Source organism: Bufo bufo, chromosome 1 (assembly GCF_905171765.1).
Source record: "Bufo bufo chromosome 1, aBufBuf1.1, whole genome shotgun sequence".
NCBI classification, from domain to species: Eukaryota; Metazoa; Chordata; class Amphibia; order Anura; family Bufonidae; genus Bufo; species Bufo bufo.
In genome coordinates this window covers 16,841,302-16,855,742 of record NC_053389.1, presented here as the reverse complement: position 1 = coordinate 16,855,742, position 14,441 = coordinate 16,841,302, and the positions used below count along the sequence as shown (strand labels likewise).

The 14,441-nt window shown below is 43.9% G+C and overlaps 1 protein-coding gene across 1 annotated transcript in view; it reads right to left on the bottom strand.

The window, feature by feature from the left end:
- LOC120990677 (sialic acid-binding Ig-like lectin 8) overlaps positions 1 to 14,441 on the bottom strand; it is a 118,634-nt gene that overhangs the window by 9,563 nt on the left and 94,630 nt on the right. The window contains exons 7-10 of the mRNA XM_040419800.1: positions 12,698 to 12,791; positions 5,263 to 5,293; positions 3,701 to 3,743; positions 2,084 to 2,103 (exon numbers count right to left, since the gene is read on the bottom strand). Coding sequence (XP_040275734.1) covers positions 2,084 to 2,103; positions 3,701 to 3,743; positions 5,263 to 5,293; positions 12,698 to 12,791 — 188 coding nt within the window. The remainder of the gene's footprint in view (positions 1 to 2,083; positions 2,104 to 3,700; positions 3,744 to 5,262; positions 5,294 to 12,697; positions 12,792 to 14,441) is intronic.

Genomic DNA, 14,441 nt, shown 5'->3' with positions numbered 1-14,441 from the left:
CTTATGCAAGTCTACGAGACGGAAAGTGTTACAATGTATTTGTTTGTGCTGAGTTTATCCACCCCTACCACTAGAAGGTTTTAGTTCAGCTAGACCAGGGATGCCCAACCTGCGGCCCTCCAGCTGTTGCAAAACTACAACTCCCAGCATGCCCGGACAGCCTACACCTATCAGCTTACAGCAGGGCATGATGGGAGTTGTAGTTTTACAACAGCTGGAGGGCCGCAGGTTGAGCATCCCTGAGCTAGACAATTTATATAAGGAGAGCAGTCAGAGCCCCTAGTATTCTGCAGATAGGGACCAGTGCTTGGAGGGGAAGACTATTGAGTGACCAGAAGAAGACGCTAAGATGTGGACACTTTGGCATAGAGCCTGGGCCACCAGCCTATTGCCACGATACCAGCCTTTTGAGAAAGAAACTGACACCTATCAGGCTTTTCCTCAGCATGAAACACTACTTCTAACATTGCAACATAGTTTGTAAGGTTGAAAAAAAATACATCTGTCCATCCAAATCAGCCTTCTGCCAGGGAGGAGACTAGAGAAGGCAGCCCTATGCCTCGTCTACATTTTTAAAGAAGCACCCTGGTTTACTCCAGACTCTGACTCTCTGGACTTATTTCCCATTGGGGTGCACCATATCTTACCATTCCTTCTTGAGAGCAGCAACACGTGGTGACACCTTAACGATGTCTGGTTGATGAAGCGTAGCATTGGGGCTACCATCAAACCCAGCCACTGCAGAAGAACACGCAGAGAATATTGCTTAAAATATTTGGCAGTTTTACTTGTAACATGAGACAAAATAGGATCAAAAAAGGGATTTAAGGGAAGAAGAGTTGGAACATTCTCTGTGTTTAGGGTCCAGATTTTCTGACCCAAAACGAACAACAAATGGCCATAAAGTAAGTCGATTAGCTCTGGTTTAGCAGTATTAACAAAGAAATTATTGGCACTCTACATGTTTGAACTTTTAATACACATTGACATACTAGGCTTTATTTCACAGTGGGAGTGTGACTATTTACCAGCTGAGGATCTAAATGAACTTCCTTGGGTTTAGGATCAGCCCTGCCTCCTCACCCTTTCTCTGCCCTCAGCTAAGTCTGAAATCTTCACTCTATTCGAACTAGGACCCTTTAAAGGGTCCTAGTTTGAATAGAGTGAATACAATAAATAAGAGAACTTACTACTAGCTCAAAACATTGTCAAAAAAGTGTTAATAAGTCTGAAATCTGCCTGAAGGCTGATTAATCTGAGATTGATTAATTCGATTGCTGAGGAAACATTTCTGACAGCCTCCGAAACAATTGTGACTGCATAACCCAAGCAACCAGACTGTCAGGCAAGGCATGAGCTGATCAAATATGCAGGGGCCAGTTACATTATGTCATCCCCATAGTTAACCCTCCTCTTATGTTAGCTTTCTGTTACTATCCATGATGTTAACGGGTCGGTTTTGGCCCGTGTCTTAAATCAGCCATAAAATACCCTCTGAACAATTATTTATCATCCAATTTGTTTCTTACCTCTTGGTTACCTTGTTAGGCTTCTTTATCCTTGAAAAGATTGATTTTAATATTTTTGGTGTGACCCCTTAGACCTTTCTTTTGATAGCATACCTCTCATTTTCAAATTTAAAAAATGGAAAAATAAACCTCAATAGAATATTTACTTTATTTAGAGAAGCAGACAAGCAGGCAAAGAGATCGGCCCCTCCCTAACTACAGCTCACAGGGTTGAGAGGTGATTGGCTGTCAGTGTTACTAAGCAGAGAGAGTGTTTATGATTTCAGTTTTGGCACTTATTAGTGTCCTATAATCCTATATTATAACACCATAAACGTCTTAATTTTCACCACAGTATTTTATAATTTAGTGAAAAGGATTCTTTTTCTATTACATTGTTTAAATAGATTTTCCTGACAAAGTAAAAAAATCTTGATGCAATAAACAAATTTATGTGATACTTATAGACATTCAAAACCTGAAAACGGGTCGGTTCTGACCCTAACACAAGAGGAGGGCTAATTATAATGATAATAGACGGAAAACATCAAGCTATCAAGTGTCATCATAGTTACCTTCAGCTGATCGTATATACAAACTGGATTCCAAAAAAGTTGGGACACTAAACAAAATTGTGAATAAAAACTGAATGCAATGATGTGGAGATGGCAAATGTCAATATTTTATTTGTAATAGAACGTATATGACAGATCAAACGTTTAATCCGAGTAAATGTATCATTTTAAAGGAAAAATACGTTGATTCCAATTTTCACGGTGTCAACAAATCCCCAAAAAGTTGGGACAAGTAGCAATAAGAGGCTGGAAAAAGTAAATTTGAGCATAACGAAGAGCTGGAAGACCAATTAACACTAATTAGGTCAATTGGCAACATGATTGGGCATAAAAAGAGCTTCTCAGAGTGGCAGTGTCTCTCAGAAGCCAAAATGGGTAGAGGATCACCAATTCCCACAATGTTGCGCAGAAAGATAGTGGAGCAATATCAGAAAGGTGTTACCCAGCGAAAAATTGCAAAGACTTTGCAACTATCATCATCAACTGTGCATAACATCATCCGAAGATTCAGAGAATCTGGAACAATCTCTGTGCGTAAGGGTCAAGGACGTAAAACCATACTGGAGGCCCGTGATCTCCGGGCCCTTAAACGACACTGCACCACAAACAGGAATGCTACTGTAAAGGAAATCACAGAATGGGCTCAGGAATACTTCCAGAAACCATTGTCAGTGAACACAATCCACCGTGCCAATCGCCGTTACCAGCTGAAACTCTACAGTGCAAAGAAGAAGCCATTTCTAAGCAAGATCCACAAGCTCAGGCGTTTTCACTGGGCCAGGGATCATTTAAAATGGAGTGTGGCAAAATGGAAGACTGTTCTGTGGTCAGACGAGTCACGATTCGAAGTTCTTTTTGGAAATCTGGGACGCCATGTCATCCGGACCAAAGAGGACAAGGACAACCCAAGTTGTTATCAACGCTCAGTTCAGAAGCCTGCATCTCTGATGGTATGGGGTTGCATGAGTGCGTGTGGCATGGGCAGCTTGCATGTCTGGAAAGGCACCATCAATGCAGAAAAATATATTCAGGTTTTAGAACAACATATGCTCCCATCCAGACGTCATCTCTTTCAGGGAAGACCCTGCATTTTTCAACAAGATAATGCCAGACCACATTCTGCATCAATCACAACATCATGGCTGCGTAGGAGAAGGATCCGGGTACTGAAATGGCCAGTCTGCAGCCCAGATCTTTCACCTATAGAGAACATTTGGCGCATCATAAAGAGGAAGGTGCAACAAAGAAGGCCCAAGACGATTGAACAGTTAGAGGCCTGTATTAGACAAGAATGGGAGAGCATTCCTATTTCTAAACTTGAGAAACTGGTCTCCTCGGTCCCCAGACGTCTGTTGAGTGTTGTAAGAAGAAGGGGAGATGCCACACAGTGGTGAAAATGGCCTTGTCCCAACTTTTTGGGGATTTGTTGACACCATGAAATTCTGATTCAACATATTTTTCCCTTAAAATGGTACATTTTCTCAGTTTAAACTTTTGTTCCGTGATTTATGTTCTATTCAGAATAAAATATTAGAAGTTGGCACCTTCACATCATTGCATTCAGTTTTTATTCACGATTTGTATAGTGTCCCAACTTTTTTGGAATCCGGTTTGTACTTGTGATATCTGATCTCCTCAGATTGGTATATGTGGCTTCTATCTGAAGGACCAAAAGATGCAATTTTAAGTCAATTGCAAGTAACAGGTAAAAAAAATGAAATTACTTTTTAAGAACATAAAACTGTATTGTGTGAGATAAAAGAAAGGCAATTGCAACCCTGTGTCCTAAGCTAGAAAATATATCCAGTGAAATTTTTCCAGAAGACCACCTTTTTGAGAAGACCACTTCTTTGACAAGACCACTCCTTATTCACACCATTGTATCGTCTACTCTGTTGTGCATGGGGTTAAGGTGTAAGCAAGGTGGAGCTGGGTGTGGTTTCAGGTCTCTTTATATACTGTTGCTGTGAGACTGAGATCATTGTTATGTCTGCCTTTGTATGAGAAGGAGCTTGCTCCTTTCTTTAAAGCTTTCTGAGGGCCATCCTAGTTTGACATCGATGTCATCTGCGATGTCTTCCCCTTGTCTTCGCTGTTTCTATTCCTTTACCTATCCTCACTTGTTGTTTTGAGTATGGTGTGTGATGTTTAGGGTGTTTGTTGTATGCCATTTGGTGTTCCATGTCTGGTCTATTTGGTGTTTGTAATCCAGCATGGTTGTTTGATATTTCCCCTGTTTGTCTGTACCTCCGGAAGGGGGTTCCTGGGGTTCCCCGGAGGGGGAACTACAACTTCAGTTAAGCAGCGATGTCTGGGTCCACCATGCATCTTGCCGCATGGTGGTCCAGGCAGTTAATATTGCTCCTGTGTTTGGTGAGTCCAGATTTGTGTGTTTGGGCTTCAGTGCTTTTCACAGGATCCAGTGGTTGTGGTGCGGATGACTCATTTGTTTTAGTTGTTGTGGGCAGGTAAGTGATGTTGTGGTCCTGCGGTCTGTTGTCATTCTGCCACAGGACACTTACCTGTTGAGTTTGTCCTCTGCTTACTGTCTGCTCCTCTCCTTGCTGTTAGGCCTGCTGGAGACTCCGGTTCATCCGTGTTGTGGATGAACTGGTCATCTCTTTTTCCTGAACTTTATCCCAGGGATCATCAGGGCCAGTTAGGGTCTGAGGTTACGGTGCAGGAGCCCTCCTACCATCTGGGTTCGCTCATGCAGTTAGAAGGTCAGGGCTAGGATGAGGGTTGCAGTAGGAGGTGATTGGCTCCCTTTTCCCGGCATCCAGGCCTAGTTGCTAACCCTTCTTCCCCACATTGTACGGTGGGGGGTTTCCCCCACTCCCTACCATGACACTGCCCATCTTGATTGGACCATCCCTCTAGAAAAACTTTTATAAATGCAATTTTTGGTGGCTGTCCTAAAGAGGTTTCACATTCCTTACTTTGCCAATGCGTTTATTCCTCTTCAACACTGGGAAGTATAATATTACATGTCATTGAAATAAATTGTCATTCGTGTAATACACAGATGAGCTCAGAGCCGGTAGAGAGAAAGAGCTGCTCTTTGTCAGCGGCTCTCCAGACTGGATCATAGAAATTAATCATGAAGACTCCCTTTAATCAAATCTATGGTATATGACCTAAAAACCCTCATCATTGTGTTAGAATGCCCCATACTGTACCTCAGCACTTGTCAGCTTCTTCTGTTTTTTTTTTCTATAAAACATTAAATATGTCACAGTTATTACTGCTGAAAATGTCACTCATTAGAAAAAAAAAAAGGTGAAACATAAACACTAAATGAAAGAATAAAAACGTCAAGGAGTTCTATTTTTGAAAAAATATTGCAGCAATTACTAATTAATTGGGAATTTAACACGACGATGACATCAGTATATGTGTTAAATTCCCAAGGTACAGGGTTGTACAGGGCCAGACAGGGTAGGTACGGGGACAGGGTGATCCCACCATCAGGGATCATCCCTGGGCAAAGGGTTAACCTAGGACGGGTACAGGGAGAGAATCATCCCCAGCACCCATCAGAAGTGCCCTAACCTTTTCCCCAATCCCACACCTCTCTTTAATGTCATAAGTGCCCTTGGAATTTGCACCACTTACATCTTATTTATTAATTGCACCAATTCACGGTGGTAGCTGGGCGATATCCTGTCCTGATATATATTTTTTCGGTCATCCAGTTATCATAGGGGGATATATATTTTTTTGCTTTTTAACTGAACTAATAAAAGCTACATTTTAAAAGGGTCTAATCTCTAGGCTAATATTCACTTTCACGGACACTCATACTATTGCTATTTATCTAATTTTTCTCTGAGATTTTTTTGTCTCTATAGTCAACCTTCCTATTTGATTGCTAGAATTAGCGAAGTTGACGAATATGGAGCTAAAACGAAGATGGAGAATACTTTGTTATCGTCGTTTTGAGGAATATGACGAATACATTCGTCATATTCGCTAATTCTACCAAGCCAACCATAGTAAACCAGGTCTAAGTTGAAATCGCAATGCGATTATCACGGTCGGCGTGGCTATCACATACGTGACACAGAGGGAGGGAACAAGGAAGGCCCTGCCCAAGTGAGAGGGAAGATGGTTACCCCTGACTCACCTGGCGGCTGGCACCTGGCTGCCCTGACGTCCCTAGACGGGTTCCTCACCCGTACGCCGATCACGTGCCTAAAGCCCTGGCTTTCCCTGAGCTGAGCCCTAGGTAGTGAACAGGGCGATGGGAACACTAGTCCGCACCACTAGCTCTAAGGGAAAACACCAAGGGAAGGACAGACAACACAGACTCAACATATAATCCCAGGTGGGTGACAACAGAAGACAACAATAAGCCCAACAGGGATCCGGAGGGTAGAACACAGGAACAACAACCAGGATTAACCACTCCAGTGGGTCAGTATAGATGTCCAGGCAGGAAGCTCTATAACTGGCAACTAGAGAAGTGTGAGGGGAGAATATAAGGAGGTAGGGAGTGGCAGACACGAAACAGCTGAGGAGGAGAAGCTACGGATCCCTGAGAGAGACAAAAAGGATAGCAAGGCAAACACAGAAAACAATAACTAAGAAACACCATGATCTTTAGCTATAGAGCGCGCAGCCACCCGCTGCGACTTCCTGACCCCGGGTATAACGGAGTCAGACGTGGCTCTTGATACCCTCGTGACAGTACCCCCCCTTTCACGAGGGGCCTCCGGACACTCAGGACCAGGTCTCTCCGGATGAGAGGCATGGAAAGTCTGAATTAACCTGTTGGCGTTTACCTCTGACGCTGGAACCCACATTCTTTCCTCGGGACCGTAACCCCTCCAATGCACAAGATACTGAAGAGAGCGGCGGACCCGACGAGAATCAACAATTCTGGCTATTTGAAACTCCAGATTACCAGCCACAATAACAGGAGGAGGTGGCAGCGGCGATGGTTCTAGAGGTGGAACATACTTCTTGAGTAACGATTTATGGAAGACGTTATGGATCTTAAAAGTCTGAGGTAGCTCCAGGCGAAAAGCCACAGGGTTAATGACGGTTACTATTTTATAGGGACCAATGAACCTAGGACCCAGTTTCCAAGAAGGAACCTTCAACTTAATATTCGTAGTAGACAACCACACATAGTCATTCACTCCTAGGTCCGGACCTGGCGACCGTTTCTTATCGGCCATGCATTTATATTTACCACTCATCTTTTTCAAGTTAACTTGCACCTTCTGCCATACCGATGAAAGAGATGAAGAAAACCTTTCCTCTTCGGGAACCCCAGAAGACCCCCCCTCTTTGAAAGTACAAAATTGGGGATGAAAACCGTATGCACCAAGGAATGGTGACTTGCCGGTGGACTCCTGATAATGATTATTTATGGCAAACTCAGCTAACGGTAAGTATGATGACCACAACTCTTGGTTTTCAGACACAAAACACCTTAAATATGTTTCTAGGTTTTGGTTGGTACGCTCAGTCTGTCCATTCGACTGAGGATGGAAAGCTGAGGAAAAGGACAAGTGAACCCCTAAACGGGAACAAAAAGCTTTCCAAAACTTAGAAATAAACTGGGTTCCCCGATCCGAAACCACATCGGAAGGGACCCCGTGAAGCTTCACGATTTCACTGATAAACACCTGAGCAAGAGTTTTAGCATTAGGAAGTGCGGGTAACGCAATAAAGTGTACCATTTTGCTAAACCTGTCTACTACTACCAAGATAACTGTTTTACCCGCCGACAACGGTAAGTCAGTGATGAAATCCATAGACAGATGTGTCCATGGCCTATTGGGAATGAAAAGTGGCAATAAAGACCCTGCTGGACGTGTATGAGAGACTTTCGCGCGTGCACAAGTAGAACAAGTAGACACGAAATCCATTACATCCTGACGCAACCTTGGCCACCAAAAACGACGAGATAAAAGCTCCAAGGTTGCTTTACTACCCGGGTGTCCAGCAAGTGCCGAATTATGATGTTCTTTTAATAATTCAAGACGCAGGTTTAACGGTACAAACAATTTCTCTGAGGGGCAAGAGGCCGGGGCGTCCCCCTGAGCCTCTAACACCTTTCCCTCTAGAACAGAGTGTACAGCAGAGACAACCACTCCTCTTTGTAAAATAGGTACCGGATCACAAACATTACCCCCTCCAGGGAAACTACGAGATAATGCGTCTGCCTTGGTATTTTTTGCCCCAGGACGATAGGTGATTACAAAGTTAAATCTGGTAAAGAATAGCGACCACCTAGCTTGTCTAGGGGTGAGACGTTTAGCCGATTCTAGGTACAGAAGGTTCTTGTGATCCGTAATCACCGTGACGGGGTGGACTGCTCCCTCTAAGAAGTGACGCCACTCTTCAAGCGCCAGTTTAATCGCCAACAGTTCCCTATTTCCAATATCATAATTCTTCTCTGCAGAAGATAATTTTTTGGAAAAGAAAGCGCAAGGACGCCATTTGCCAGGAGACGGACCCTGAGACAATACAGCTCCCACTCCCACCTCTGACGCATCTACCTCGACAATAAAAGGCTGGGAGACATCAGGTTGAATTAGAACAGGTGCCGAGGTAAACCTCTCCTTTAGAGAGGAAAATGCATCTTTAGCGGCGTCAGACCATTTGGAAAAATCCGTCCCCTTCCTAGTCATGTCGGTAAGGGGTTTAACGATCACTGAATAATTTTTAATGAATTTTCTATAGAAATTAGCGAAACCCAAAAACCGTTGTAGGGCTTTAAGGTTCTCAGGAAGATCCCAATCTAAAATTGCTTGGACCTTCCCAGGATCCATGCGGAAACCTGAAGCAGATTATAGATATCCCAGGAACTGTAATTCCTGAACAGCGAAGACACATTTTTCAATTTTCGCATATAATTTATTCGTCCGTAGGACCTGTAGTACTTGCCTGACATGCACCTCATGTGTTTTCCGATCAGCCGAATAAATTAAGATATCATCTAGGTATATGACTACAAACCTGCCGATGAGATGACTAAAAATATCATTAACGAAATGTTGGAAGACAGCAGGGGCATTGGTCAGACCGAAAGGCATAACAAGATTTTCATAATGCCCCTGTCTTCCACTCATCCCCTTCCCTGATACGAATCAGATTGTAGGCCCCCCTAAGATCAAGTTTGGAGAACCACTTAGCACCCGCAATCTGATTAAAAAGGTCAGGAATGAGAGGAAGAGGGTATGGGTCACGGATGGTTATCTGGTTTAACTCACGGAAATCTAAGCAAGGACGCAGGCCCCCATCTTTCTTTTTAACAAAGAAAAACCCTGCAGCTACGGGTGAAGAAGAGGGTCTGATGTGTCCCTTAGCCAGACTCTCGGAGATATAATCTTTCATGGCTTGTCTCTCGGGACCCGAAAGATTATACAACCTGGACTTGGGTAATTTTGCCCCGGGAATCAGGTTAACCGGGCAATCATAAGGACGATGAGGTGGTAGTTTCTGACAACCCTTTTCAGAAAAAACGTCCTCAAAGTCCGAAATAAATGTAGGTAGGGAAGCTATGGAGGCGATTAAGCAATTGTTATTTAAGCAATTCTCTCTGCAATGCTCACTCCACTCCAATATCTCCCTGGCCTGCCAATCCACCACTGGATTGTGCGCTACCAACCAGGGAAGACCCAATACCACCGGAGAGGGAAGGCCCTCCAGAACGTAACATGAAAGACACTCATTATGGTGGTCCCCTACCCGAAGGTGTAAATTACGAACAATGTGGGTGAGGTTTCTCTGAGACAGAGGAGCAGAATCTATAGCGAATACGGGAATAGGTCTCTGCAGCGTACAGAGAGACAAACCCATAGTGCGGGCAAAATGGGCATCAATCAAGTTTACCCCTGCTCCACTGTCTAGAAAAACAGAAATAGACTCCGTCTTAACACCAAAAACAATGACCGCTGGTAACACAAATTGAGATGTTCGTATGGAGGAAACGTATACCCCCCGGCTGACATCCTCCGCACAGCCCGGGGTTAGTAGTTTTCAGACGGTCTTTTGTTTTTGAGAAAGGAGGGACAGACATTAATGAAATGACCCCTCCCCCCACAGAAAAAACAAGCCCCCCCCCCTACGGCGAACCTCGGGAGGACGGACCTGACGAGAAGTTCCGCCTAGCTGCATAGGCTCATCTAAGTCAGTACAGACTGACTGTTGCTTGGGAGAGGTAACCAATTGCTCCGGAATTTTCGATCTCTCCCTAAGACGTCTATCTATTCTGATAGAGAGGGACATAACAGCATCAAGGGAAAGGGGGGTCTCATACAGCGCCAGTGCATCCTTAACCCTTTCAGATAACCCAGAGCAGAACTGACTCCTGAGAGCCGGGTCGTTCCACTGAGTATCCGTAGCCCACCTACGGAACTCTGAGCAATATTCCTCTGCTGACCGATCTCCCTGTAGGAGTCTCCGTAACTTTGACTCAGCCAGGGTGACTCGGTCAGGGTCATCATATATGAGACCCAAAGCCCCAAAAAATCCCTCCACTGACCGAAGAGCCTGAGAACCAGGGGGTAACGAGAACGCCCAGGATTGCGGATCCCCCTGAAGCAGGGAAATGACAATCCCAACCCGCTGTTCTTCATGACCTGAGGAGTAAGGGCGCAACTTAAAATATAATTTGCAGGCCTCACGGAACGTTGCAAATTTGTCCCTTCCCCCAGAAAATCTGTCGGGAAGAGCAACCTTGGGTTCAGTGACAACCTGGTTACCCATAGCAACCGCTGGGGGTGCGGTCTGCTGCATTTGCTGCTGTTGTTGGAGAACAGACGCCTTCAATCCTGCCACCTCCAAAGACAGGCTTTGAAGCTGTTCTGCCAAGGCATCAATAGGATCCATATTGGATTCTAAGTAGAGAAAAAAAAACAACAAATAAAAAATTATATAATTTTTTTATTTTTATTTTTTCTCAAAAAGTAATGGCCAGTTATAATATCACGGTCGGCGTGGCTATCACATACGTGACACAGAGGGAGGGAACAAGGAAGGCCCTGCCCAAGTGAGAGGGAAGATGGTGACCCCTGACTCACCTGGCGGCTGGCACCTGGCTGCCCTGACGTCCCTAGACGGGTTCCTCACCCGTACGCCGATCACGTGCCTAAAGCCCTGGCTTTCCCTGAGCTGAGCCCTAGGTAGTGAACAGGGCGATGGGAACACTAGTCCGCACCACTAGCTCTAAGGGAAAACACCAAGGGAAGGACAGACAACACAGACTCAACATATAATCCCAGGTGGGTGACAACAGGAGACAACAATAAGCCCAGCAGGGATCCGGAGGGTAGCACTCTGGAACGACAACCAGGATTCACAACTCCAGTGGGTCAGTATAGATGTCCAGGCAGGAAGCTCTATAACTGGCAACTAGAGAAGTGTGAGGGGAGAATATAAGGAGGTAGGGAGTGGCAGACACGAAACAGCTGAGGAGGAGAAGCTACGGATCCCTGAGAGAGACAAAAAGGATAGCAAGGCAAACACAGAAAACAATAACTAAGAAACACCATGATCTTTAGCTATAGAGCGCGCAGCCACCCGCTGCGACTTCCTGACCCCGGGTATAACGGAGTCAGACGTGGCTCTTGATACCCTCGTGACAGCGATTAATTCAAGTTATAATAGTCAAATTGAGATTTCAACTTGGACCTGGTTTACTATGGTCGGCTTGGTAGAATTAGCGAAGAATAGGAATATGATGAATGTATTCGTCATATTCCTCAAAACGAAGATAACAAAGTATTCTCCATCTTCGTTTTAGTTACCTATTCGTCAACTTCGCTAATTCTAGCAATCATATAGGAAGGTTGACTATAGAGACAGCTGTGTTTAATTCGCTATGCGATTATATTACTTTGCTTTTTTTATTTTTTTATTGAATCATTATAATAATCAAGTATTATTTATAACTATTCAATTTTTTTTTAAAAAGAAAAGTAATATAATCACATAGCGAATTAAACACAGCTGTCTCTATAGTCAACTTTCCTATTTGATTGCTAGAATTAGCGAAGTTGACGAATATGGAGCTAAAACGAAGATGGAGAATACTTTGTTATCTTCGTTTTGAGGAATATGACGAATACATTCGTCATATTCGCTAATTCTACCAAGCCAACCATAGTAAACCAGGTCCAAGTTGAAATCGCAATGCGATTAATTCAAGTTATATTAATCGCATTGCGATTTCAACTTAGCTCTGCTATATTCCATATTCGTTAATTCTAGCCTAATATGGAATATAGCAGTGCTAAGTTGAAATCGCAATTCGATTATTATAACTTGAATTAATCTAAATGCGATTTCAACGTAATTCTCAAATCCGACAGTACATTCTAGTATGGAGACGTTCCCATGGTGATGGGGACGCTCCATGAGCACGGAAGTCGTCAGAAGCGGCAACGGGCACTGACTGGAACAGCCAGGAAGCCAGGAATCCTAAGGACAGGTAAGAACTACTTTTGGGAAGTGGGAAAGAAAAAAATATAACAATAAAAAAAAAAATATATTCGAAATATCGAATTTATAGCACTATATTCGAAATATTCACGAATTAGCGAAGTGCCGATATTCGCAAAAAAAATTCAATATTCGAATATTCGCGCTCAACACTACCTCCAGCAAGCAAATGCAAGCAATGCAAGCAGCAGGAGGTAGATTGTTCCGTTTGTTGCTAGGATAATTTGTGTAATGTGATTGGAGTCTCCATCTGGATGCAAATTGATACATAGACAATAGATTAAAATTTGAACCATAACAAGAAAATATGAATCCAAAGTCATATCTAGGGGCTTGTACACAGGGGGTTTAAAAAGTGACCAAAAATGCTTATAAAAGTGTCAAACCATTTAAATCAAACTGACATAACTTCATTGCCAGAAAAATTTAAAATACAATCATGGCTTTCATGAAATGGCGAGACAAAAACATGATATTTTTTTTTTCAAAAATGCTTTTTACAGAGCAGGTAATGGGGATGGGGGCCAAGAAGCCCACCATGTTATATCGCCGTCTGATAATACATATTGGGAGGGTGATGACTCCAGTGATAATTGTGTGTTGGACAGCACCTGGGAGCTGGTTCTGGGGTGCTATAGAGGATGAGGAGAAACCTGGTGGTCATAGCGGCAATATAGAGTGGAGGCAATGTACTGCCAAAACCACCAAAAGAACTGGCATGGCCAGATCTGCCTATATTGGAGTCACCTCTGGAACTGGTGATTCTGCTAATACTATGGGTGCACCAGCCCTATGCCAAGCACAGCTTCCTCTAGATCTGTGTGAGAAACTCCAGTATGGCATTGATTCCTCAACATGAGGGACTTGCAAAACCAGAGCTGTGTACAGGATCTACAGGATTCAAATAAGCCGTTGATGGTTAAACACAAACACAGGTACCAGAGGTCTATTGTAGCTCATACCACGGCATCAATGGATCCTTTGGGAAAATATAAGTAGCCACCATTCTTAATCAGAACAAGTATTCCTTCTTTTCCTTATTTACTTGGTGGCAGCCAACCCACATCCAAAAGCAATACAGTGTCTTCATCACCAGTTGCTTCTTCTCCTGCTAAGACATCCATAATGGAATGTGTGGCCATGAAAAAATTATTCTAGACCAGCAATTCGCTACCAGCTGAATCTGAAGCTGGCCAAGTTGTTGGCGGTGCAATCGCTGCTGTACCATGTAATATAGTCTGTTCTCACATGGCAGAGAAGTGGGCCGCTCCTTGTGATTGTGGCAAGGTGCACGTCATGGTGGACACTTGGAGCAGCTGTTACGGGCAGGGACAGTAGATGTCTTTCATGGCCCACTGGGACAATGTCTTTTGCTGCATTCCAGCAACAAGGCCAGGTCCTTTTGACCACCCTACAATTGAGTCAGCCTGGCTCTCACACCAGGCACATATCCGTCTCTTCTGTGAACATGTTCCCATTCCCAACAGCAGCAGGTCACAACTTTGCTCCCACTCTTCCTCCTTCCTATCACATGGGTCAAGTCACCAATTGCTATGCAGTGTTGGAGCTGATCGTCCTGTTTCATAGTAAGCCACACAGGCTGGCAGTTGCTAAAGTACATCAAACATTAATCCTCTTGTTGAGTGTCACCCCGCAAACTCCAGCTGGGCCATGTGGTCAATGACAATAGCTGCAACATTGTGGCAGAGCTGAACCTGGGGAAAATAACACATGTTCGCTGCATGATGCACGTCATTAACCTAGTTGTGCAATGCTTTTTAAAAAAGTACACTAGCTTGTGCAAGGTGCTGCCATGTCCAGGAGACTGTCCTCGCATTACAGCTTTTCTTATATGGTGAAGAAAGCTCTCCTGGACTTGCAGCAACAGATTAGTGTGCTG